This window comes from Homalodisca vitripennis, chromosome 2 (genome assembly GCF_021130785.1).
Source record: "Homalodisca vitripennis isolate AUS2020 chromosome 2, UT_GWSS_2.1, whole genome shotgun sequence".
NCBI classification, from domain to species: domain Eukaryota; kingdom Metazoa; phylum Arthropoda; class Insecta; order Hemiptera; family Cicadellidae; genus Homalodisca; species Homalodisca vitripennis.
Window position 1 is genome coordinate 97,566,096 of NC_060208.1, and position 24,890 is coordinate 97,590,985.

General features: G+C 34.1%; 1 protein-coding gene across 1 annotated transcript; it reads right to left on the reverse strand.

The window, feature by feature from the left end:
* Positions 1-6,646: 6,646 nt before the first annotated feature.
* LOC124355737 (heparan-alpha-glucosaminide N-acetyltransferase-like) lies at positions 6,647-24,890 on the reverse strand. The gene is made up of 12 exons (XM_046806895.1): positions 24,720-24,890; positions 23,244-23,373; positions 22,878-22,999; positions 21,304-21,404; positions 19,350-19,576; positions 17,580-17,686; positions 15,537-15,644; positions 13,087-13,378; positions 12,105-12,393; positions 8,835-8,959; positions 7,786-7,969; positions 6,647-6,711 (listed from the first exon to the last, which is right to left on the reverse strand). Exons 1-12 carry the CDS (start codon positions 24,731-24,733, stop codon positions 6,647-6,649), a joined length of 1,764 nt encoding a protein of 587 aa, XP_046662851.1. The 5' UTR covers positions 24,734-24,890.

The window sequence follows — 24,890 nt, forward strand, 5'->3', positions numbered from 1 at the left end:
CCTATGATATTTTTCAAATATAAGTAGACATATATCTCCGGCAAAGGAAATATATGCATACATAAGAAAAGACTACTTCGGTCAAAAAGCATATATTTCCGACGCTTGTGTTCTCCTTCTGGTATAAGGGTAAGAGTGTGCTACCTTTGTTTTCCTTAAGCCACAGCAAAAATTGTGTTATCAAGGGAGCCAACTAGTTTCAAATACCGTATGTGAAAACATTCACTGCTTTATTAGTTAATGTGGATTTTGTAACAACATTTATACATTATTTCCAGTGCATAAGATGGTTTAAATTCATCACTGGTTTAATATGTAGTAAAAAAAAAAAATAGAAAGTAATTTCGCCTTTGTTTGTATAATATATGCATTACTACATGTATTATACAAACTTTGTTCTCTTGTTTATATGACCAAAATATTGATGTATCATATCTAGGACCTGCCCTAGTTGATACCGAAACCAACAGTGAAAACTGTATCAAAATCCGTTGAGTAGTTTAGAAAATATCGATGCACAAACAGACCAACACAAAAAGTATTGTATAGTGCTTGATCAGTTGTGTAATGCAGATTGAAGAGACGAAGTACCTATCTAACTTTTCCTATATACTGACGAATTTAAACCAGCAATGCACTGGAAATATTATTTAAACGCTGTTATAAAATCTACATGATTAATCAAAGCCTTGAATGTTTGCACATACGGCATTCACAACTGGTTCCCTTGACATTGTGTGTGACGTATTTACTGCAGCTTAAGGAAAAACGAAGGGATGGCACACTCTTCTTTTTATACAGCAAGAACACAAGCGACAGAACTAGATGCTTTGTGATCGAAGTAGTCTTTTTTAAGCTTATGTATGCACGTATTTTCTTAACGGACTAGACATTTTGAAGACCAAAAATGAAAATTTTATAATCTAAGTGGGTTTCCATAACCCAGATATGTATTTATTTTCTTAGACGGCGCAACAACAACAAAATCAACTGTGGAACCGTAAATAAATTAGACCGCGAGTGAATTTAAAGACCGGAACTAACACCCTTTGACCTTAATTACATTTTAGTCATACGTAAGTAAATACATTTTCTTCTTAGAAACAAAAATTGCAAACACTAACTATGTCACTTGAAATATCTTAGACCAGAAGTAGAGCAAAGGATTGATATCAGACTCTTCTTGGCCCAAGTAGGTCTTGAAAACCAACATATATAATATATTTTCTTAATCAGGACATTAATTGTGGAACCGTAAATCAATTAGACCACAAGTGAATTTAAACGGTCAGAACTTCCTGTTTTAGACTGCTGTAACTTATCAGTCGTACATAAGAATATTTTTTTCATCGGGACTAAAGGACAAATTATAACTAATGATGGCGCTTTAAATATTTTAGACAGGAAGTAAATTAAAAGAGCCGAAAGTAGGTATTTTTTGATCGAAGATGGTTTTCATCTATATATTTTCTTGGTCGGAGCACCAAGGCAAACTCGACTAGGCACTGGAAATACCATTTACAGACACTGAATTTCACTCTTTTTGGCCAAATTAGGTTTTTGAGGCCTAAATGTATATTTTTTTCATACAAACCCTAAAATAGAAACAGTCAAAACAATTTTAACTTTTGAGTCAATTAGCCATATATACTAAAATAATATGTAACTGATATATTTCTGCTTCAGTTTGAAAAATATCATGCAGTTAAGAACGTTATATCACGAATAATTTCACCAAGTAGAATTCGTCCTTTGATTTTGAGATTGCGAGTAAAGCCGCGAATAACTGCTAGTGCAATATGAAAATTGGCCTCTGGTATTCACTTATAAAATACGAATCGGTATAATAAAGATATAATAAAGTACGTAATAATAAAGACAGTACACATTAAATACAATAATATTAAAATTAATGGTTACATTATCTATTTTTTAAATCAACAGCTGGTGTTAGGTGCTTATCTTTAACCTAAAAATGTAGTTAACATTTCGTACTTTTCCTTTGGCAAGTAAGTTCTAAAACGAAGTTTGAACTAGTATTTGTTATCCGTTCACAGATTAAAGGGGCTGTTTTAGATCCGGAGTGTAACATCGAATCCAAAATGAATACTGAATTGTAAGTAAATAATAGTTTAGTTTATAAATACAGTAACATTAAATTGCAATAGGTATAACTTTGATAGTGCTCTTAATAAGTACCTGGCTTTTGTAGTAAGTTTAGTCGTTGTGCTGAAAAATGGTCGTCTTAATATTGACTATGGGGACCTGTATTTCAGTAATAAGCCAAAAGTGTTATTTCATATACTATCTCAAAAGTTTAACCCACAGTAATTTAAAATTTAAATATTTATTAAGATTACAGAGCGTGGCGTAGTCACTAGTTGCAGACGATGAACTGAGAAATTAAATGATGGGAGAATATTTGGAAAAGTGTTCTCCATTCTACACTGCCAGACACATTGGTAATGGTGGAATCACTGGGACTTTTCGCGAGAAGTTTTATGAAAATACGGTATATTGGGTTGTAAATATTTAACATGTAATGACAATATTTCTAGCGACTTTTGCCCATATTGAGAAAATTCTGATTTTTTCCTTATAAAAATAATATATACAAATTCAAAAAATGTAAAAAAATTATATATTTTTATTACATTTATAAATAGCAAATCGAGACAAGTCGGTCCATCTGTTAAGCTACAGATCCATATAAATTTTCGTTGACAGCAACAGATATTTTTAAGCATCCTTGGAATTGAGTATAACTTTAGTAGAAGTTTTTATGCACGTGAACAACAATTTCTCACCAACAACGTTGTGTAGGAAGAGAGTAAACGCAGACTAAGGATAAATGCCTTCCTTTAAACCTCTGATGCCCTTAACAGCATTCAGTCAACTCTTAAGACAGAAGCTTGAACAGGATTATCGTAACGTCCAATTCCTCTCGCAATATTTTTTTGCACAATACCTTAAAATAAAAGGACGCCCGCAGATCATCTCTAAATCATAGGGATCTGCCTTTGTTACAATCCTAGGGAATGTCCGCCGAAGGACGGGCACCCTCCAACTAAACACTGTCAAATACAACTTCCCCACCAAGTACAAAACAAACAAACAAACAATACAAGGGTAATTCCTATTAACTTCCATCAGAGAAATCAAAACTTGATTTTCTTATTGCAGTTTGAAGTTATAAATTCTTTAAGAGAGTGTATCCGTACAGTTCTCATAGGTGAGCTTGTTAAGCATTCTTTAAACATAGTTTGAGACGTACACATTTTTCTAATTTATTAAGTTGGAATTTTTCCAAAATATCGCTCATAAGATAACTTTTCGGTTTGCACCAAAATGATTTGGGCTTTGGTATTTTCCAGTGAAGTATCAGAATTCATAAGTGAAGTGTTTCTATTTCATAATTTCCAGTAGAGTACCCTCGCTTTTGGGAGGTCATATTCACGAATTTTATGAATATCCCAAAAACCAAGTTCTACTAACCAAGAGATACTCTCTGAGACTCATTTTTCTATCTTTCTGATCTTTCTGTATAAGTAGTTAACAAGTTAAAACTTTAGACCACACCTCGACCTGGTATGATACTGTTTGTTTCTTCAGTATGACCCAGGAGCTGGACATATTCTGCTCAACAACAGCGAGGCTGTACTATGACGAGGCTTGTCTCCAGGTGGAAAACCCTCTCAACGTAACCTTGACTCTTCTCAGACAAACAGCTCTTTGCCACAAGGTCAGATGTGGAAGCTTTACTGTTAAATAACTATTAACTATTAGTAACTCAATACCAAATGGATAAACTTTATATAAAATACGTTAAAAATACTATAATTTATCCATTAATTTAATGTTTAAACAAATAGTATGAAGATATCTACGTAAAACACATGCTAGAGGCTCTTCAATATAATGTCCTTGAGCCTTCTTCAGCTAATCGACCATTCAACCAATCAGTTTATTCGTACAATATGAATTTTACAAACTTGTATCCACTTCAAAATACAAAACTCCTATTCTAATGACCTAAAGAGGAAACTTATACAAGAAATAGTGATTATTATCTTATATAGATGAACAGAGTTGTTTACAAAGGTATTTGAGATGCGTATTCCACTTTAGATCACAATCAAGAGGGACACTAAAGAACTTCAATTTGAATTTTAAATTAGTGGTCTCCAAGGATCTTCAAAATGGAAATAAAACTCTACATTATGTTCTGCAAATTTTACATTGTCCTTAACAAACAACTTAGCTTTTCGTTAAATCGATTGAAAGATTTTATCTAAAAAATAAATCTATTCTCGGTCACGTTAACTGGTGGTTGCCGAAATGAGAAGGTACGGAAGAGCTTTGCACCCTTTTCTTAGCTCGAGACACTTTATCAAAAAGTACACCATCAAACACATACATAATATATCAGCATCAGACTAAAGGTTGGCACTTTTAGTTATCAAGCACAAGTTGAGTATATCAGGTCACCCATGTAGTTTAAAAACAAATGATTGTTTGATATTTAATTAATATTTGCCTAAAAATCGTGGAAGGTTCTCGATGAAATGAAGAGTTTTTATGCACAAGATAGATGACCAAAAGAGAACTTCTTATCACAAACTAACAACTGGGGTGGAATTAGGGTTGTCGCAGAGCTCCTGGTATGATTGCGCCTTCCGTAACAGTTCTTTAGGGAAATCACTAGTAGGAATCCCCTAATCAGCCTCAAAATTTAATACATGGAATAGTACGACCCTCAAAATTATAGGAGCTACGTGAAATCAGATAATTCATCCATCCCTCCACTGACTTGAGCAAATTAAAGGGATCTGGATTATTTGTAACAACTTCCCCCTAAAATGCATATTTTCATCCATCTCCCATTGTATACTCGTTTTATACTCGCCTTCGGCTCGCTGGGGGCTACGCCCCCAGGCCCCCAAAGTAAACGCTTGCAAATTCGGGGATAAGCGGAATTCGGTGACTGGTTAAGTCCGGACATTAAGTAAATGACAAGGGATTTAAAAATTGACCTTTTTCATAGATTTTTTTCCGGATTCGTAAAAACTTTTGACTTTGAGGGCATTTTGCGGTTAAACCGTTAGAGATACGACAAAAAGTGACTGGACCTTTCTTGTTGGAAATTTAATTTTGTCTTTCGATTGTGCCCTCAGATCTGATCTACGACCTATGGTTTAGCCAGAAATGAGCTCGGGAGAAAAGTCTGCACGGGTCAGCTATCTTGAATTGTTTAGTATAAACATAATAAAAACCGACCTCAAGGCAGTATTTTAAGTCGAACAGGGGGTTTAATATCACCAGGAGACTATCTAGTCAAGGCGAGAAATTCCCTGGGTGGGTGATTAATGTTAAGGAGGTTAAGACAAGAGGGGGTTTAATTTCGTCAGGATATTGTCTGGTCATATGAACAAATTCCCAGGGGGGGTTAACGTTACCGGGGGATAAGTCTCCAGGGGGTTATCTGGTCATACCAGGATCTTCCCAGGGGGGGGGGGGTTAAGAGATTTGGTGACTGGTAAAATTCGGGACATGAGGTCATGGCAGGAAAATTCCCTGGGGGGTTTAATGTTACCAGGGGGGTTAACACATCAGGGGGTTGAATGTACAGGAGGTTTATCAGGTCATACCAGGAAATCCCCGGGGGGGGGGGTTAATATTACCGGGGGTTAATGACACACTTGGGCCTTTTTTAGAGGGTATTGTGTCTGTGAACATAATAAATATTCCTCTGTCCCTATCTACTATTGAGGCTTAGCTAACGCTCAGCCAACTCCCGAAGTCACTGAACCTTTTCTGTAGATCACGTGATTTCCTAAATCCCGTTTAAAAATTTTGTTTTGAGTTTACGACCAACCGTTTAGCCGCTATCAAGCCCGGAATGTAAATTTTTAGGCGAAAATGTCCAATAGTTTCACTTAATCGCGTTTTTGCGGTCAAACTAAGGGAAATATAGTAAAAAAGTCACTGGACCTTTTTTGTAGGTCATCTTATTTCCTAAATAAAACGTTAGTCTTATTTTGACCTCCGACCAATGGTTTCGCCGCTATCGACCCCAAAAACAAAAGTTTCGCGTAAAAGTTACAACAAAATTGTACATAATCACGTTTTTCGGCCAAACCAATCGAGATAGGGCAAAAGATTACTGGACCTTTTCTGTAGATCGCGCAATTTGCTAATTTGATGGGTCAATCAGATTTGAGCTACGACCAACGGTTCGGCCGCTATCGGGCTTGAAACATTATTTTTATCGAAAAAATCTCTGGAATTTCAAATGTTCGAGCGTTTTGTCGCTTAACCATGGAAGATAGAGCAAAAAGTCATTAGACCTTTTTTGTAGTTCACTTCATTCCTGACCATGAATTTTCCGTCAGATCCGAGCTAGCTCCAACGGTTCGCCCGCTATCGGGCTTACAAAAAATGCCTGCAGGGGTGAAGAATGCGTGATTTTTTGGGAATTTTTTTGAGGGGTTGAAAATGAAAAATTCTCACTTTTCGGGATTTTCCTGGTGGTTACACGTGGAAAGCTATCTGTGTACCAAATTTCAAGTCTCTAACTCATCTGGAAGTAGGTTAGAATTAGTATACGTGAGTGAGTCAGTCAGTTACACATGCGGTTGTATATATATTAGGCAAATGGAAAAGTATGAAGGAACAGTTTGCTACCCACAAACATCACAAGAATATTGGCTCCTGCAACATTTTCAGATAACGTTTATAAGGCCGTTTGTAGTGATTCAACTATTGGCGTGATCCTGTTTGAAACTTCTTACTTTGAGGTTATTTGAGGCTAAGGTGGATTGGAATTTGGTTTTCTGCATCACTAGACGTCTAGTCGTCCACACTACAATTCCACGAACGAGAGAGCCTGGCCGAGGTTTAAGGGATGAAAATTGATATAAGGCTCTTGATTTCACCAACTCACCTATATACCTAAATTATAAATCCCCGTAGCTGGCCTTCGGGTGTTCGGGGATTCCTGGAGATGTCATGTATTATACTATTAATTAACGACTATTGTTTGGTAATATACTCGTCCCCCAATTAACCTCAACTAATCATTCTAACTTTAAATAAGTAATTAGGTATCTGAGCTTATAAAGTCATTATTGTTTTTTAATTTATTTGTAATGATATCTAATTGCTTTCAATTTCTAACTCGACTAGAAATAAACTTTCAGTTACTAAATTCGTGGCGACAAGACTTTATATTTTGTTTTTGTAGGGACATTTTCGATATGGTATGTTTTAGAGGGTTTATTCGAAATTGTCTATTTCCCTTTAGTGTTTTGTATAGTATGCATGTGTTAGAATATGGAACATCAATAGTACAAGCCAAGTTACTGCCAGCCAACCCAATTGTAGGTTACTGCCAGTCAGATAAAGAAACATGTATGTAGTCTAAAACTATGTCGTCTGAAAATAATTTTTACTTTATAATGAAGACCATCCATTCTCGTGGCATTTTTCTTGTTCCAGTTTCAATTGATTTTGTATTTTACATGTTTTGCACACATTCTGTACCATTTGTTTTATTCAGTGGAGTATAAATTGTATCCTAACTATCTTCATCAGTCTCTTAAGTGACTGTAATTATTAACTACATTAATCATTGAAAATCTACAATCTGATAAACGTATTCAAACCTCCTTCACTAACCAAGTGATACACGGAATAATTTAATCCCTAAAACATGAAAAATCCCAATAAACTTCCCTTTTAGGAAGCATATTTTTCATAAACTATGAAAAATACAAAATTTCTTACCAGTGTAGATGAAAGGAGAACCAGACCACAAGTTCCATACAGAGATGAAAAGATACAGTCCGAGTAACACAAGGTAAGCAAGGCCACTGGCGACCAACACGTAAGAGACGGACATGAGATACCTGTTGATCGGAATAGGACCATCGTACTGTCGAAAACCGCAGAGCACACCTCCCACCAACAGCTGGAAACACACAGAGATGATCAGATAAAGTCCGGGTTACACAAGATATACGAAGCTAATGTCGACAAACACGTTAGAAACGGATATGAGGCTTTTGTTGATCGGAACTGCAGACATCGTGCAAACGAAAACCGGAGAGCAAACCTCCCAGCAACAGCACGAGATCAAACATATAGCGAGATCAAACATAGATAACGTGTCAAAATCATCAAATTTGATGTACAGGTTTATTAAACAACGGCCTCAGAGTGGATCATTTTATTCATACATATTTAGATTGCCATTACAGCGTGGTTAACTTAAATTTCCCGTCACGACCGTATCAAATTGGGTGAAAACTAAAACTTAGCTATGGAAAAAGACTTCTAAATTTGGAAAATTACAATTCTCAAAACTGATGAAATTCTAAAAACTCGTAGGCTAACATCACACGAAAAGGTTTATAATAACTTCCTTTCCTTCTTCCCAATGCCAGTGTCATGTATTTTACAGAAATATATTTAGAACCTTTAAATATTCCAATGTACTCTAAAATACTCGAATTTCATAACTTTAATTTTGTCTGCCGTTTTCTATACAGCTCCAACTGCGTTCAACGACTTTATGAACGGTAGCCGGACCTTTTTTTACTAGATAAGATTTGTAATCCAGTTGTTCTTGTGGTTCGATGATTTTAAACCACACCAGTTTAATCAGTTGGTATTTTACGAGGTTTGGCCACTTGCCTTCATTAAAGTGAGCATTTACTAACTTTTGAAGGCATACATCTGTGTAACCATTCACACAACATTGAGAAATAGTGAATATAGTCAATATTACAAATGTTTTACAGTTAAAAAGTCATGTTTACAAACTGCTCAAGTACCTGAAAGATTCCCCAACAGGTGAGTCGAATCACTCTGCTGTATGGATGGTGAAAATACACAAAAACACGAGAAGCCTGCATCGCCAGTGCCATCAACAAACATGAGGTCAAAGTCCCAAGCAAGCCTAATATAACAGAACATTCTTTAAAATGTGTCTTCGGTGCGATATATATGTACAAATATCGCACTAGCATTGCCATTACAGAAACCATACACAAAATGCATTTCTCCATATTCCTGATTTGTAAACGACATTGAAATCAATGCCAACTAGTACGCTAAATAACCAAAATCCGCTACAAATAAAAAATTATCCAAACCAGGTAATTTGGTGTCAGATCTTAACGCATGATAAGATGGGGTAGCAGATATGGTTAAGTAAGGATAGCTATCCTTTCTTGTCTTTTTAAACGTAGTAATTATTACCTAGATATGTGTTATTTTAATCAGGATCTAATTGAAAAATATTTACAGTGTCAGTGTAAGTCATGACTCTGTAAAAAATCTAAAGGCACTTGTGTTTTGCTAGTAAAATTTTTTCATATCCTATTTTATACTATTGAAACTCACATAACTGTACTTAAACGATAAAAATAAAACGATGTATGATATTTTCTGAAAGCTTAGGTTATGAAGCAGTTTCTATGACATGTATATTAGTCACTAGCATTTTTTATAAAAATTGTGAATGTCAGTCAGCGTTTTGTAATTTTTGAACTTCCTAGTTTAATTAGATTTGATTAGTATTTCTGGTGATTCAGATACATTAAAAATTATCCATACTTACTCAAACTTTGATATAAAATACATTGGCAATAATAAAGTTCGAGAAATGTATCAAAATGTCAAGGAAACTTTACATTTTTTATGAAATGTTCATGTTTTTATTATAAAACTAAAATAATTCTTCTCTTGTCATGTGTGGAGTAATAAAAACTTTTTTAATTTTAATGTTTGAGTTACATTTATGTTGTATTATCACCCCAAAAAATGTAACACTAGGCCACCCTGTATATGTATATTGCTATGATCATAACTTATTAAATAAAAGATTTTCAAAACTTGCAAAATTTTGCAGACAATCTTAATATTCGATGGAGTGCGCAAAGCATATTTTGGCCAATACTTTCTGAACCCAATTTATTATCACGGCACAACGAGGCTACGTCTATTGGTCGTGAATTTTGAATAATTTCATGTAATTGGAGGTAAAAACTTATAAAGCATAATATAGGAACAGAAGAATTCAGAAATACTCCCAACGTAAAACCTTACAACACATTTCCGACCTTAGAACTAAAGACTATTCTCTTTGTTATCTTTTGCAATATGAAAACTGTCTGTAATAAAATTAAGAATTTTTCAGTCCCCGAAACAACAATCCGTACATTAAGAATGGAAATGTGTAGCCGAAACACATCAATCTTTTTAGATTAAAACAGCTAATATACATAATTTAAAATATTTATTGAAGAAATAAAACACATATCTCAGTAAAAATATTCTTCTTAATTCTATGTGCGTGTTTAATATGAGAACGCAATTTGAACTTATTATCCGCATTTTTTCTGAGAAAAATGTTTGACGGCTGAACCAAAGATTGTAATTGTCCCCCGTACTCAGCCGCAAACTCAGTCAGGTTTCTTCAAGATTCGTGTTTTCTTTACGTTTAACAATAATATTGTTCTGAAAATACTCGGATGACATTGGGGGGGGGGGGGGGGAGTTTCAGACAAGTATACTCGTATAGAGGTCATGATGCTACACAAAATATTGCTGAGCGTATTTATATATTTCATACATTGCATGAACAACAGTATTGCATTCATTCCAAATCAGGAGTGATAAAAATTGGCACAGCTTTATAGACGCACAACATTTGAAATTAATTTCACAAATATATTAAACCTTTATTAAATTCTTGTAAAGGAACAATTTATTTACCTCCTTTATCAAGATCTTCAATGACAATATTGTAAATATTTCATGTAGCCGGATAGATTTCTAAAATATTCTAAATGTCTAAGATGTTGGGAAAAGATTTTGCATGGTCCAATATAAAACATTTATAAAGCTATTTTGTGAAAGGATACAAATAATAAATATGTGTTAAATATTTTAAATATCAGTCGGATCTAATGGTTTACGCATTTTATACTCAATAACCTAGAGGAGATGATAAAAAAAATCACTCTTAAATTCTTTCTCGAAAAAAAATTACCTAAAGGTATATTTTCAGCTTATCCCTGAATATATCACATTTTAGTGATATGTTTGTAAAAGAACATGATTATTTTCATTATTTAGTTGTTTAATGAATTATATGAATAAAATACGAGAAACAAAGATTATATTTTTATAAATTTCTTATTTATTTACGGGTTCAAATTGTGATTTCTTTGAAATGTTTATATTCTTATTGTTTGTATGTTACTTTTATTAAGGACTCTTTGCGCAGTATTAAACACGCGCAGCCTGTTTGAACACACGTGAATTCGTTTATCTCCAGTGATTAGTTATCGTGTTGACCCATAACAATAGACACATTAGTGGCCAACTCGAAGTATTGAGATATCTAAACTCTGACGACATCTACGAGAGGAAACAGCAAGTAACAAGAAAGGAATCTCCATACTCTTATTATGGTGTACAGTAGTCTATTTCAAGATAGAGTGAGACGTAACGCTATTATAAACATTACAAGAAAGTACAATACAACGGACAATAATTTTTCTTCATAATATAAAACACTATAGTTCAGCACAATCTATTGTTGATAAGAAGAAAGGTAGTAGAGATTACATATCGCAAAAACACTGCATATTTAATTTAGAGTGGAGAATTGTGTATAAGGTTATATATAAAGCAATAACTAATGATTTCTGCAAAATTATGAATACGTTATTTACCACATTACATACAATTCACAATTGTTTAGCTTTTGTTTGTATAACTTTATGACATTCACTTACGATTTCCCTCATCTCACTCCGCTGGAGTAGCTACAAACCCCCTTGAAGTTTTATACGGGGCCCGCAAATACAGTCGGGTAGAAAAATGTATTGAAAAACTTAATCTACTCCATATGAGTCAAACATTGAACAATCTCCTGAATTTATATTTGGCATAAATCGTGAATTTTATCACGAATTTTATTTTATTAGACAAAAATTCTCTCATTTAAAAATTCAAGCAGCCTCCTTTGCTTTACGTGCTTGTGGGACTGCTTAATTCCAAAATGACGAGGTTTTTCAAACATCGCATTGTACCTTGAGGTTCGAACGGCTCGTGGATCTGATATACCATCAAGGTCTGTCGGAGCAGCTCCACTGGAGGCATGTGTCTTCTTCCGAAAATCTTATGATCGATATATTTGACGGCGCCGCCGGTGCAGTGCGGTGTCGAGAAGTTATCGTAGAGGCCTCCCGGACCAGAGTACCCAGTGGGGCAGTTGGGCAGGGGAAGCGAGTAGGTGATACTGACGTGTATAGATGCTAGAGCAATACAGACCAACCACTGGAGCCATGAATCTTCCAGATCCCGGAGGAGAGGGCCACGCTGGAACAAGGTACCTTGAAGATCACAACGAGGAAGATATCAAAATGGCATTTCTTAGTTGAAAGGAGAAACTAGTAACAGTTTTTTTTTAAATATTAACTCAAACTTTATAATAACAACTGTGATAATGTCACTATATAAAAAATGAAAAAGAGTAAATATAGAATCACCATAATATTCTATCACTTATTATAATCAGGTAACTGACTGACATACGTATTTACTCAGCAAATCATAAAAATTGTAATTTCTAGAAAAAGAAAGCTATTTCCAAATTATGCTTATGTTGATTCATCAGTGAAGATTGGAAACCAAAAATACTTGTTGAATCAATGTAACTTATTTAAAACAAACCATTATATTATAAAAATGCAGTAATAAAAATCGAAATGCTTAAGGAGAAATTAAGACCTAACCTTGTCAGCCAGTAACTACATCACAATTTATATAGCATCAATGGAGTTGACTTAAGGCTATACGTGTTAATTATTATTACTCTTTATGAGATACCTATTGCCTGTTAAACTCAACGTTGTAGCATACTGCCCGTGCAATGTTTTATGTGGTTCAAGACTTCCACCATGAAGAACCACAACACATTAGAGTGATCTCATTGAAGCGTTATACAATCATAACTTATGATATTCCTCACGAACGCCTCAGGAACTGCGTAACTTCAGACTACACACTTACCTTGATAGTCCTCGACATGACGCAGACTTCCACTGCAGAGGTGACCAGCTGTGCCAGCCCTACTCGCTGCAGGATGCCAAGCGCCCTAAAGTCGGCAATGGTACGCAACTGGGGCTGAAAGTCTTGTATTCTGGGAGAGGTGTTGTTGATGTGGTTGTAGCAGAGTCCAGCTACACAGTATATGGCGGACCGGAGAAGTACACCTCGCAGAAACACCCTCTTGCGGCTTTCCCCTCGGCTCAGACTCAAGTGGAAGTGGAGGTAGAAAGAGGCTGCCAACGCCCAGTAGAACCTTGTCACAATTAAAATTATCTTCATCTTACAAGAATTGTTCTGTACAATCTGCTATATACTGCAAAGGTTACTTGTTACTTTTTACAAGAATGAGTAATCATACACATTCATAACGTTTAAAATTTTAAAACTATGGGGAAAGTCAGGAAATTTTCAAAAATGCAATAAATTAAGGGACGACATTCCCTTATTATTTGCCAAAAAATTTAACATTTGGGTAAATTTGGATGTTTTAATAGACTTCGCCTCACCTTAATAGTGAGTAAAATCTTTTTTGTAAATCTCTACATTTTTGACCAAAAGATGCAAAGATGGTCCCTAAAAGTAAATTTTTATTCTTGCTGCCGTTCAAAATAGTAGCCCTATCACATACTAGTCGATTGAATTACCGAGTTACTAGGAACAAACTTAATACATAAGTACCTTAATTTAACCCTAATACATATATTTAGAACAATCGTGACGACCTCTTTAGTAAAGTCACAAGAAGTAATGAAGATGAGGTCTTTTAGGTAATGAAGATGAGGTATTTTAGGTAATGAAGATGTCATGTCATTTTGAACACCAACTATTCTGATTGAAAATATCAATGACCTCTAAATGGAGAACTCATAGATTTGATTAGGAAATAAGACACTAACATTCAATCTTAGTACGCATTTATTAGCATACTTCCATACTACGTCAGCATAGCCTGATTTTTAGGTTTAACGTATCAATTAAATTATATTTTAAACCTACAAGGTGATTAAATTTACTCAAGGAACTTTTCACTGAATAATTTTAGATTGTTTTGGGCTAAACGCAATCTTGAAATTAAATATATACAACTGTTTATATATATAAATATATATATATATATATATATATATATATATATATATATATATATTTGACTCGGATATATATAATACTTGATTGCCTGATCTTGACAATTTATATGTACAATTATTATGATACCTTTATGCTAGATAGGGCGTTGAATCTTGTAGTGTGCAAGGGAGCAATTGGGTCACCTAGCTATTAGTACAGCCGAAAAAAGAAACATGAACTCACTAATATGTTTGTATGATCTTTGAGTTTATTTTCTAAAACGTAAAATCTTTTATAGATGTGACTTCATTGCAGTGTATATCAGGGCAGGATGTCTGGGTTTCCTTAAAAAACCACGAAAATTGATACCATTTCCACTACACTTAAACATGGAGTTCCATGTTCACAAGAAGCTTCAGCACCAAATATCTATCGAAATAATTTCGTGTCCATATACTTTATTTCTCTTTCAACTCTATGTTATAAAAAAGCTGCAGTTCCAACGATTACTTTATAAACTGTACACAATGTACATAAATGTGCGTGGCAATACTCTATTGCAGTTAAAAACCTTTATGAGGCTATCTAGGTACTTGTGTTTATCTTGCAATTTTAAGTAACAAGAAGCTACAACATCAGAAAACATGATAGAAATATGTGTGTCCAAATATACTTCTCTAGTAAATTTTTTAAAAAGACTGATTAATTGATTTTTTAGATCGATCTTTGTAAACAGCAGTCTTACACGGGGTACCTTTTAAGGTGATTTATTTAGGGTTGAAATTAACGGCACGTAACTTATATACCTATCTGCGTGTGACACTGCGGATGTAATATTAATTCTGACCAATGTCTAGTGATTTTGAAACATTAAAAGTAGAATTTTAGACGTCCTTTTACTAATTTTACTTCACAGTAACCTGCATGTAATCTATCGCTATAACATTTACGAATAAGGACATCATCAAAGTACATAGCAGCAATTAAATGATAGGTGATTCTCGACTTTCACCCGGAACGAAATTCGACCTGTCTTAAGTTTGTCAGACCAGTACCAAATTCTAAAGTAACACAACTATTACTACCCAATACTTTTCCATATAGTCGGATACATCAACTATTCACGATCGACTTTGCTTCAAACATGAGTGCATATTTTTTTCTCGCCGACAGGAGATACTAAAATATCGAAATAAATTATTGTGAAAAACTTATGCTGAGTATTTGCTAAGCTATTCTTACTAATTATTCTTCTACTTACAGAATTACGATTTTCGTGGTAGAGGGGATATTATAAAATATGTAAAACGTGTAAATACATATACTCGAGGACTATTCCTCACCATCCCAAAAGAAGATCATCCATCTTGAGGCCATCCCAGGCAGAACTTTGGAAGAAGGAATAAGTTCGTTCTTCCACGTTTAGGTAAACCCACATGGTTACCACAAATCTAGTGACAGGCAAGATGGTCAGATGAGTAGATTAAATTGTGTACAGAAGAAGAGAATATAATTATACCTCATTCTTTGAGAAGAGACAGTTTGAGATCGAGTGTGACTAACTTTCATGGCTGTGGTCGAATGGGTTCGCCTGCATGAATAAAAATTGCGCTAGTGTCGGCTTAATACCCAATCCTGGTAACTAGTAACTCGGGTGTGATCCGATAGTCAATTTGCTTGTTTGAATGCTAATATAAACACAATTATTCTTCTGATGAGGCATTATACATCATACATAACACGGTGTACATTCTTTAAAACTCTAGAGTTCTTCAACTATAAAGAAAATTAAATAAAAATATTTTTTTTTCAGTTTCTAGACATACTAAAAAATTACTATTGTTATTTACCGTTGCAGTAGATAGATAGATGTCCAAGGAGCCATATTTCCAACGAAGACTTTGTAATTGTAGTAAATCACTCAATATATTTGTGTGAAGTTATGGTTTTACATTATATTTCCTTAATTACGCTAAAACTTTCAAGAGGTCGTAATGTTCTACAAAATATTGTGTTCATTGCGATCCAACCTACATCTTTAATGAGGACTGTGATTATAGAAAATATCAAACCCAGTATTATTTTCAAAAGTGCACCAATTCAAAACGTATTTTACTAACGCAACTCTTTGTTGCACTATTTCACTTTTTCAGTTGATACCGACAAGTTTGGCTAAATTTAATCTGTCTTTTTGATTTTTAAAATACTAGCAGTTGTTTTAGGTTATTGGGAGACTAAATGTTGTAGTGAGATATACCTCTCTAATCAATCAAGTTCGGAATACAATTTTCAACCAGAGTAAACTTTTCTAATACTTGTCTAGTTAAAAATATACATTGTAGTGTAAAAGTTGATAGGAAATTATTGTTTTCTCGGAGAAAAATCTGTACAGATAAAAACATTTACACTGCTTCCACTGAAGTATTCCACAATTTTTCAAGACGAGTGAAACGTTGGCGTTCATACACGTTTAAAATTCTAATACCATATATTGCATTATTGCATGCATTAATTTAAGACAATTGTTCAAGAGATAAAGTCGGACAAATCTACACCGATACTGATTAGTTATTAACTTTCAAACAGTAATTTTATAACTAAACGCTATTCAAATTGATACTACATACAAAATTCAAGTACAACATTTAGTAGGCCTATCTTCTTTCTATCTCCTTATAAAATACAGTCGAATATATTTAGAAATTGTTTTCCTAATTCAACAAGACATGTTATCAATAAAGTCTTCCACAGGACTTTACGCTGAAAGACAACATTAAGTTAAGCTGTGTTCGTTGTTTGGATAAGCACCATCATGGAACTCATCCTTGTGCATGTAGAAATAAAGTTTAATGCAAAATTTAAAGTCTGCGGATGAAATATTTTTCGAGATATCTTACCACAGAATAGGACTACATTCGCATATTTGGTCATTAAGTTTGGTTTTATAGTAGAGTTTAAACAATAAAAGTCTACACACCAAGTCACCAAGAGAAGTCGTCTCCTACGGTTGTACACAGTCTGTTTACAAATTTATATATTCTGCTATTTTCTCGTTGCCGTACCCTTAATACCGATTTAAAAATATTGTCTTGAGCTCAGCCAAATCCCATAAAGTGATATTCACCATCATAGAAATAAACCTTGATGCAAACGAGATCTGCATGGTCAAACTCCCAGGAAAAGTTCATATCGCGTAAGCTCAAAAGTTCTGTTTAGTACATAACTGAAATTGTATACGTATTGCAATACAGGTTACCATTGGTTATTTCAAATAAATATAATTGGTAAATATATACCCTTTTTGGCAAGTTTTGTTATTTTTCTTCTGTGCCCTCTTCCAGGATACGCTGCTTACTAGAGGTTTTTGTTGACTATCCTAGACATACCCTCGAAATGCCAGCAAAGCTTCAAATTCCACGAACTCTACAGGTTTTTGTTCCGGAAGGTAGAAGGCGTTCAGTTGATCAAGACTTCTTCCAGTGTTGGTTCCTTTCTGAAATAAATTTCATGTTTTTATTACAATGAATAGGAGATTTTTAACAGTAGGGAATGGATGTTTATTTATGTTGTATTCTTTTGATACTCTCCATTTTCCGAAATTCTGAAGTTTATTCACATGAAGTTTATTCGATTCATATCAGTATCAATTTATTGATTTTGTTGTATTATACTTTATACGGATATATATATATATATATATATATATATATATATATATATATATATATATATATCGAGCTATACATTTCCCGTGAGAAGGTGTGTAACAAGACTAACGTACTAAGTACCTTTAAACTTGGGGACAGTATCTTGAATTCCATCGTCAAAGAAATATTCAGCTATCTCTGGCAGCCAGCCCTTAGGAAGACGTTTTAATTTTGTCACGACCTAAATATTCTCCCAAATCCTGATTCAGTAGTTCACAGCTGAAAAGCTCCCAAGGGTCTAAATTTTTGTGGATGGTCTGAAAATCTTGCTCGAAATCCTTTGGTGCTATTATTTCAAGCTAGGATCATATTTCTAAGCATGTGAAAGTGCCTTCTGGAGCGATAACGTAAAATATTAACTATTCATCTACCATGGATGACAATTAGTTCAATAATTAAGTTAAATGTGTAAATGCTCTGGAAGAAGATTGTGTTGAAAATACCATCTAGAATCATTAAAACCATACAGTATACGAAATGTATGCCATTCGTATGTAAAGGATTATACTATCGAATTCTTTCCAACAAATACAGTTTTTTGAAAATGTTCAAGTTATAAAATTGAATTTCTGCCAAGGTAGTTCATACCAATATAGCAATGTTGCTTCAAGCCTCGAGAGAAAATTAAATCTGAATTGTAAGATATGAAGAACAATACATTTTTTTAAACGTCGACTATTGCTGATTATACTAAAAGAGTAATGTATATAATTTTATTGATATTTTATCTAGAATATGTTGATTTTGTAGAATTATTAATTCATGTAATTGTGTTTAACTTTTAAAGTATATGAGCAGAGTAAAAGTAAACAATTTCAATTGATTCAAATAAAGTTTGAAACAAAGTTAGTCAGGAGAACTTCAAAAATTATATATACATACATATACATATATATATATATATATATATATATATATATATATTCCAGCAATTAAAAAGTAATAATAGCAGTAAAATTCGTATTAACTAAGTTTTAAAACTATTAATGCATACTGAATTATAAATTTCCGGATAATAACCACCTAAGAAACTAACTTTTTCATCCAAGTATGGTGGAAGAGATATTTCACTCTCTACACAGTCTTAGCACTGAACTATGCAGACTTCAAAGTGCGCTGTTTAAATCATCCCAACAGTAAAGTTTTGTAATCTTTCAGAAATCAAACCTGTGAACTATCTGTTAGAGAGCCTATCCATTCCTAGTGATTAGAGATCTGTTAGCACAGCTAACAGTACATTCTCAATTTAAAACAGCTGCTTCACCCATTTGAGCGTAATAACGAAAATAACTTGAAGGAGATGTACGTAATAAAGTATACAAGTTTCGAGCAAGGGTCTACCTAACTAGGTATCACTGATCCCTAAGGGAGACGTTCCTTTTATGTCTAAACTACAAATTAGCCTTGAGTCACAAACATGTTATCTTGAAATAAAGTGGAAAATCTTACAGTTGTGTACTCTACAACCCGTTCTCTCTGAGTTACTTCATCGAACGTGACCTTCGTAAATTCAATCTCTGACTCCGAAAAATCAGCACTGTGAACGTTCTCCAGCTCTATCTCTGGAAAGAGCCTTTGCTTCAGTATACTCTGCAGCCTCTTCTGCACGTTGAGATTCGACAAGCACACTTGGACAATCCAGAAGACCAGCACGATCACGGTGAACACCAGCAGAGCTGCAAACACAACAAATGATGAGACATCTTAACTGATACAGACAAACGTCTAGGTATAAACTAATGGTTGAAATAAGGATGTTTTCTGTACGATACTTTTCCAAAATACAAAGAAATCTGCGTGGACATTCAAATTACGAGATTGGACTATAAGTGAATTACCAACAATTGGCAATTACTTCTATTTGTATACACTATCAGAACATATTCATAGCTTCGTATACGTGTTATAGTCGGTTGCTTAAAATACTACTTATATTAATAAATAATTATTTTCAAAAGATAATTTAACCTGCTCCTAAGATTTAAATAAATTGGTGGATCATTTCCATCTTCATTATAACGGGGAGTTAGTAAAAATAAACTAATAACTATATTTCAAAATGAAACACGGTGTTTTTGTTTACAAACTATATTCGTTATATTTTAACTTCCTACACTGTCGGATAATTTTGAGAACTCTTGGTTGGACTTAAGATTTAATCATTCTTTTGCACAATCGAAATATTTTCGAAGACTACAAACAAAAATAAAGATTTTTAAGATAATGTTCACGTGTGGTTCATTTCATGTTTAAAACAGTTAACCAGTTCCAAATTAAAAATGTATGTAAAATTGAATTTTTCAAACTATTTTAGACAAAACACGATATTTTAGGTCAAATAATTGGTTTAGAAACATTATAAAACGGCAGAAATCGTTTGATATTTTTAAACCTTATCTGTGCATTCCACACTAAAATCAGATTATCCACTTGGGTACTTATCATATTTCAGTAAGATATTAAAAAGGTTTTGTTCATTCAATATTTTGTAAATATTAACAAAAATTCTGGAGGACACATTGTGCGTAATTTTGTTAGACTTTAATTAGCGAAAAGGTAATTAAAATAGTTGAGTTTTTTGTATACAATTTTAGTTATTTAACCTTTAACGATTTTTGGGTGAAAAAGTTTTAAAAAATACATGTAATATGGCTATGTATATGGCATGTAATACATGAAATACCTAATTTGGCTAAAATCGGTTTCGTTCGATAGAATGCGGCCAATACATACATACGTACAGACAAAAATTTGTGCGATAACGACATTTGGACGGATGGTCCAAATCTGGTATTTATACTTTTAATCCAAAATAAAACTATTCGAGATATCTCAGTAGATCCTGTGACTTATGGATGTGGCAAAAATAAAATATAAAATAAAACCGCCTAGGTCAATAAAATACGCCTAATTGTTGGCTAATTGCTAACAGTGTATGATAGCCACTGACAAGCTAATATTTAAAAGTAAGCTAACACTCTTTATAGCTGATCTCGATCAGTAACATTACTTATTTAACCATTTCACTAATATTTTTCGTGTATTTAATGATCTGAATCTCTAGCATTTAACCGTTTGTCACATTACTTAAATGCTAGACTCTGGTGATTGTTTGTTAGCGCGCAAAAATTACATATTCCTAGGGTTCATGACAAGAGGCTAACCACTGAGCTATCAAGGGCGGCAATCCTTCATGTCGAAATGTAGGCTAGTACTTGGTCAGGTAAGCACCGGTTTGTAAACTGGTAGTTACCTTCAGTAACATCTTCAACTCCATGTGGAACATTATACTAAAGGACTGAAGTGGTGGAAACCTTTGTACTCGTTTTAATTAAATTAATCAAATCCTAATTTAAATGTGTTTGGATAAACAAACTTCGATTGATTAACTGATTAAACTTACACATGTGTGAATAGGAGGGAAATTCTATGACTTCGATAGTATCACAACTCAAGTCAAGTACGTACTTGTACAGTCCATGTTGGTCAAATTTATAAGTTACCCTGAAATAAAAAAACCGTTAAATACATTATTGAAATCAATATGATATTCTAAAATATTTGTATACACGTGTAAAATATCAAATATTAACCAGCAAACCTCCATAGTCATAATGAACCTTAAAAGAACAGAGTGTTATTCTGTAATTTTACTGTTAAAATAAATTATAAATAGCTGTAGCGTAAATAAATAAACATTTTGGAGACGACCCTCCCTTCCGGATGTCTCCAGAGGGTGAGAGACCTGTCCAAAATATTCTTAAACATCAACATTTAGATCATTTTGTGATATTAAACATCTGATAGCATTGACAAAAATAGCCCATATTTCTTGATTTATGGTTGACAGCAATCAAGTGCATATTTGAGTTAAATGCCCAGTTTTAAAAGAAAATATAAATTTAAAAAAATGAAAGTTTAAAATCAATGTTTAGAGATCATTTGAAGTAAAATAGTAATCTTAACGTAATTGTTTATTTCAAAATGTGTACTTAAAATTTATCTTAAATTCCGTTCTACAATTATCTGGCAGTATTAAAATCCCACGTATCAAGTTTATCAATGAACTCTTTGGATTGTTGCAATCAACGCCCGCTTTTCAGTGCATAATCGATTCTGCTGTTATGTAGGTTTTACACCAGATCATCGGACACTGTAAATCCTCGTAGGTGAGTCGTTATCTGTCTCCTGATCATGAAGAAACAGGTTAACATAAACAGCTATTGTTAAAATTATGCCCTAAATAATGTTAATTGTTTCTTTAGTAACAAGAAAGATTGAGTGATACCTACACAATATCTGACCACACTTATTTTGTATACGTTTCAATTAAAAAGTACAAAAATTAGTATTGAGCAAGACTAAATATTGTCTTTTTGTATTAGTATGTCGATTATTATTATGTCAGGGACCGTTGGACGACCCAACGTCGGCAGACGGCTTTCCTCTTGAGTAGAGTGGTTTGGACCTCCGGGTAGGGCGGTCTGCACAAGACAAAATTGGTCTCTTAATTAACAGTGACCTTAAAACCTGCCAATGCATTGGAACAAAATCTGGAAAGCTATAACGTAACGCCGGCCGCGCCGTGCATCACCTGAATTTTCTCGCGTCGAAATAAGTCCATGATTAAATTGTATATGCCGTAGTTCATTAACGAGTTACATTAGTGCTGTTGAAGAATTTTACATGAAAAAAGGTGTCAGTTTTGAACAAAAAAATACATTTGCATACGAGATTCAGCTACGCCCACGAACAACGGGCAGACAGCAGGTTTTGGAGTAAGCAAACTGGTTACTCGCAAATTACAGCGACAAGTTGAGAAAACAACTGCCCCGGGGGCGTTCATATGGTGCACCTGAATTAGACAAGCACCCACTTCGCCGTGACGTCACCACAGAGGGTGTACAAAAAGGTCCGCCTCACTTGAATTTTGAAAGGTAGACATAGGAATCGTAAAAATGAACACTTTAGACTCACCAGCAAGACTGAGTTTCCATAGAGGTGGACGGCGTGTAATAGAATGTGGTAACAGCCGTGATCGGAACGGTGAGGTAGAGTGTCTGCAGAGGGCCTATGTCTGCCCATCTCTGAGGAGAACACTGACACAAGACAACATGTTAGTGTCTGATTGTACGGGCTGCCTCTAAGTCTAGGCGCCATTGCACATCCCGCAAGTAACAAACATCAACATTGCTACAGTAGTCTCGCAACTATGTGGTAACATATTATAAATTCTACCTCTCCCTGCTTTGTACCATTTGATAAATGTGCTACCTGATAAATGATTACAAAGCATTACAACATAACAAATGGAAAGTAAAATCAAAACATTCCATAACTAACCTTGTAACATTCGTCTGTGATTCTACTTAACGACATAGAATCGTTGAGAACATTTTGTAATATGAGACAAGCCTCATCATAGTACATTGTCGATCCGTTCGGACAGAATAGGTTATGACCTTTTCTAAGTCTGAAAACAATAAATGGATTAATGAGTATTATTACAATATTCATGTCTTTAGGTTCGATTTATAAACGGCGTATTTCAATTCATCATTGAAAAGTCAAAGTAGAATGGAGAATTAAGAACAGAAAAATCTTTAATAAGAAAATATGGTACTTTGGGATTATACCGACCACACCAGTATGAAGAACACAAAAATAGAAATTTATAGAAACAAACATGATAGAACGAAAAAACAACTCTTCAATTACAAAATTACAAACTTACAAGCATTTCCAGGTATTGTGATCGGTATTGTTGTCGCTGTTATCTTATCTTTCTCGAGAATCCTGATTACGGCAGGCCGCGCGGCATCACGTGATTTGCACGGTACATCATTGCCTTTCCATTACAATTCAATTTATATTTCTGATTAGCCCCTCTAGAATTTGATATTTTACTGATAGGTACTATCTCGAGGGATGTTTTTTCTTTCGTCGACATCAGCGCGGGGCAGCACCGAAGGTGCTGCCGAAGCCCGCGCTGATGGCCGGAGGCACTCGCATTTTGGGTGGCGGAATGTGATCAAGAATAAAAACAAGTTTTGAGTGTTTTTTTTAATAAAAAGTTTAGTTTGGTAAATGTTTGTTTTTGTTGAATTTTTGTGTTTGGAGAAATGTAGAGGTAAAACACGGAAGTACAACAAAGCGATGCACCAGCTGAACGGGCGGCGAGACTCTGCAATCACGTTATCTACTAGACGCTCGACTTTGACCTCTGTCTGAGGATGGGGAGGTGTTTGCGATAAGACAATTCCTGTTTTATATTGACGAAATATTGTTCTACGCTAATCTAGTAATCAGTAGTAGAAACGAAATGTGAAATAACGATTCATGTCTGGGTGTGGTCGGTATAATCCCAAAGTACCGAAAATATTTTCCGTTCGACGAAAACGTGAAGCTGAATCCAACCAGTTGTTCACTTGGATGATAAGTTCGGCATATGTACGGCGAAATGGGTAACTAAACAATTGGGTAAAGACAATTAGTCTACAATCTTTTCATAAATTATGATAGGTCTCAAAAGTAATATATGATTATAGCAATATCTTTAAAAAAATTTCACCCTTCAACATTTTTCTAAAGCTTTCTTCTCAACCCAAGAAAAGCTTACATCAACTAGCTAACATAATTTAACAGTTATATCAAAAAGACCACGGAAGCGGCCACATTCAGAATTTTAAATTAAGCATCGTAAGGGTTTAAATCTTATATGTCTTTTGTAACTACTTGTTACTGACACATAGCACAACAAATTCTTTCTGTAACTACATATAATCGTGCGTTATAATAATATACAAGAGAGTTACTTACTCATTTACATTCATTTTAGCAGTTTTGTACCTGCCTTATTCAAGTAACTGTGTAAAACAAGTTCATCATTTTTCCAGGACACTGATTTTTATGCCACTATGCCTATACTATTGTTATTGTGCTATAAACATATATATTCAACAAAACAATTAGTTTATTACATCACTTGAG

Bases quoted from the DNA above. Each gene is read 5' to 3' on its own strand.
- LOC124355737 (XM_046806895.1), bottom strand. The intron at 12,394-13,086 runs GTAAGTGTGTAG...ACCTTGTTCCAG, and splicing joins TCATGTCGAGGACTATCAAG to CGTGGCCCTCTCCTCCGGGA. The intron at 8,960-12,104 runs GTACAATGCGAT...CTGTTATATTAG, and splicing joins CGAGCCGTTCGAACCTCAAG to GCTTGCTTGGGACTTTGACC.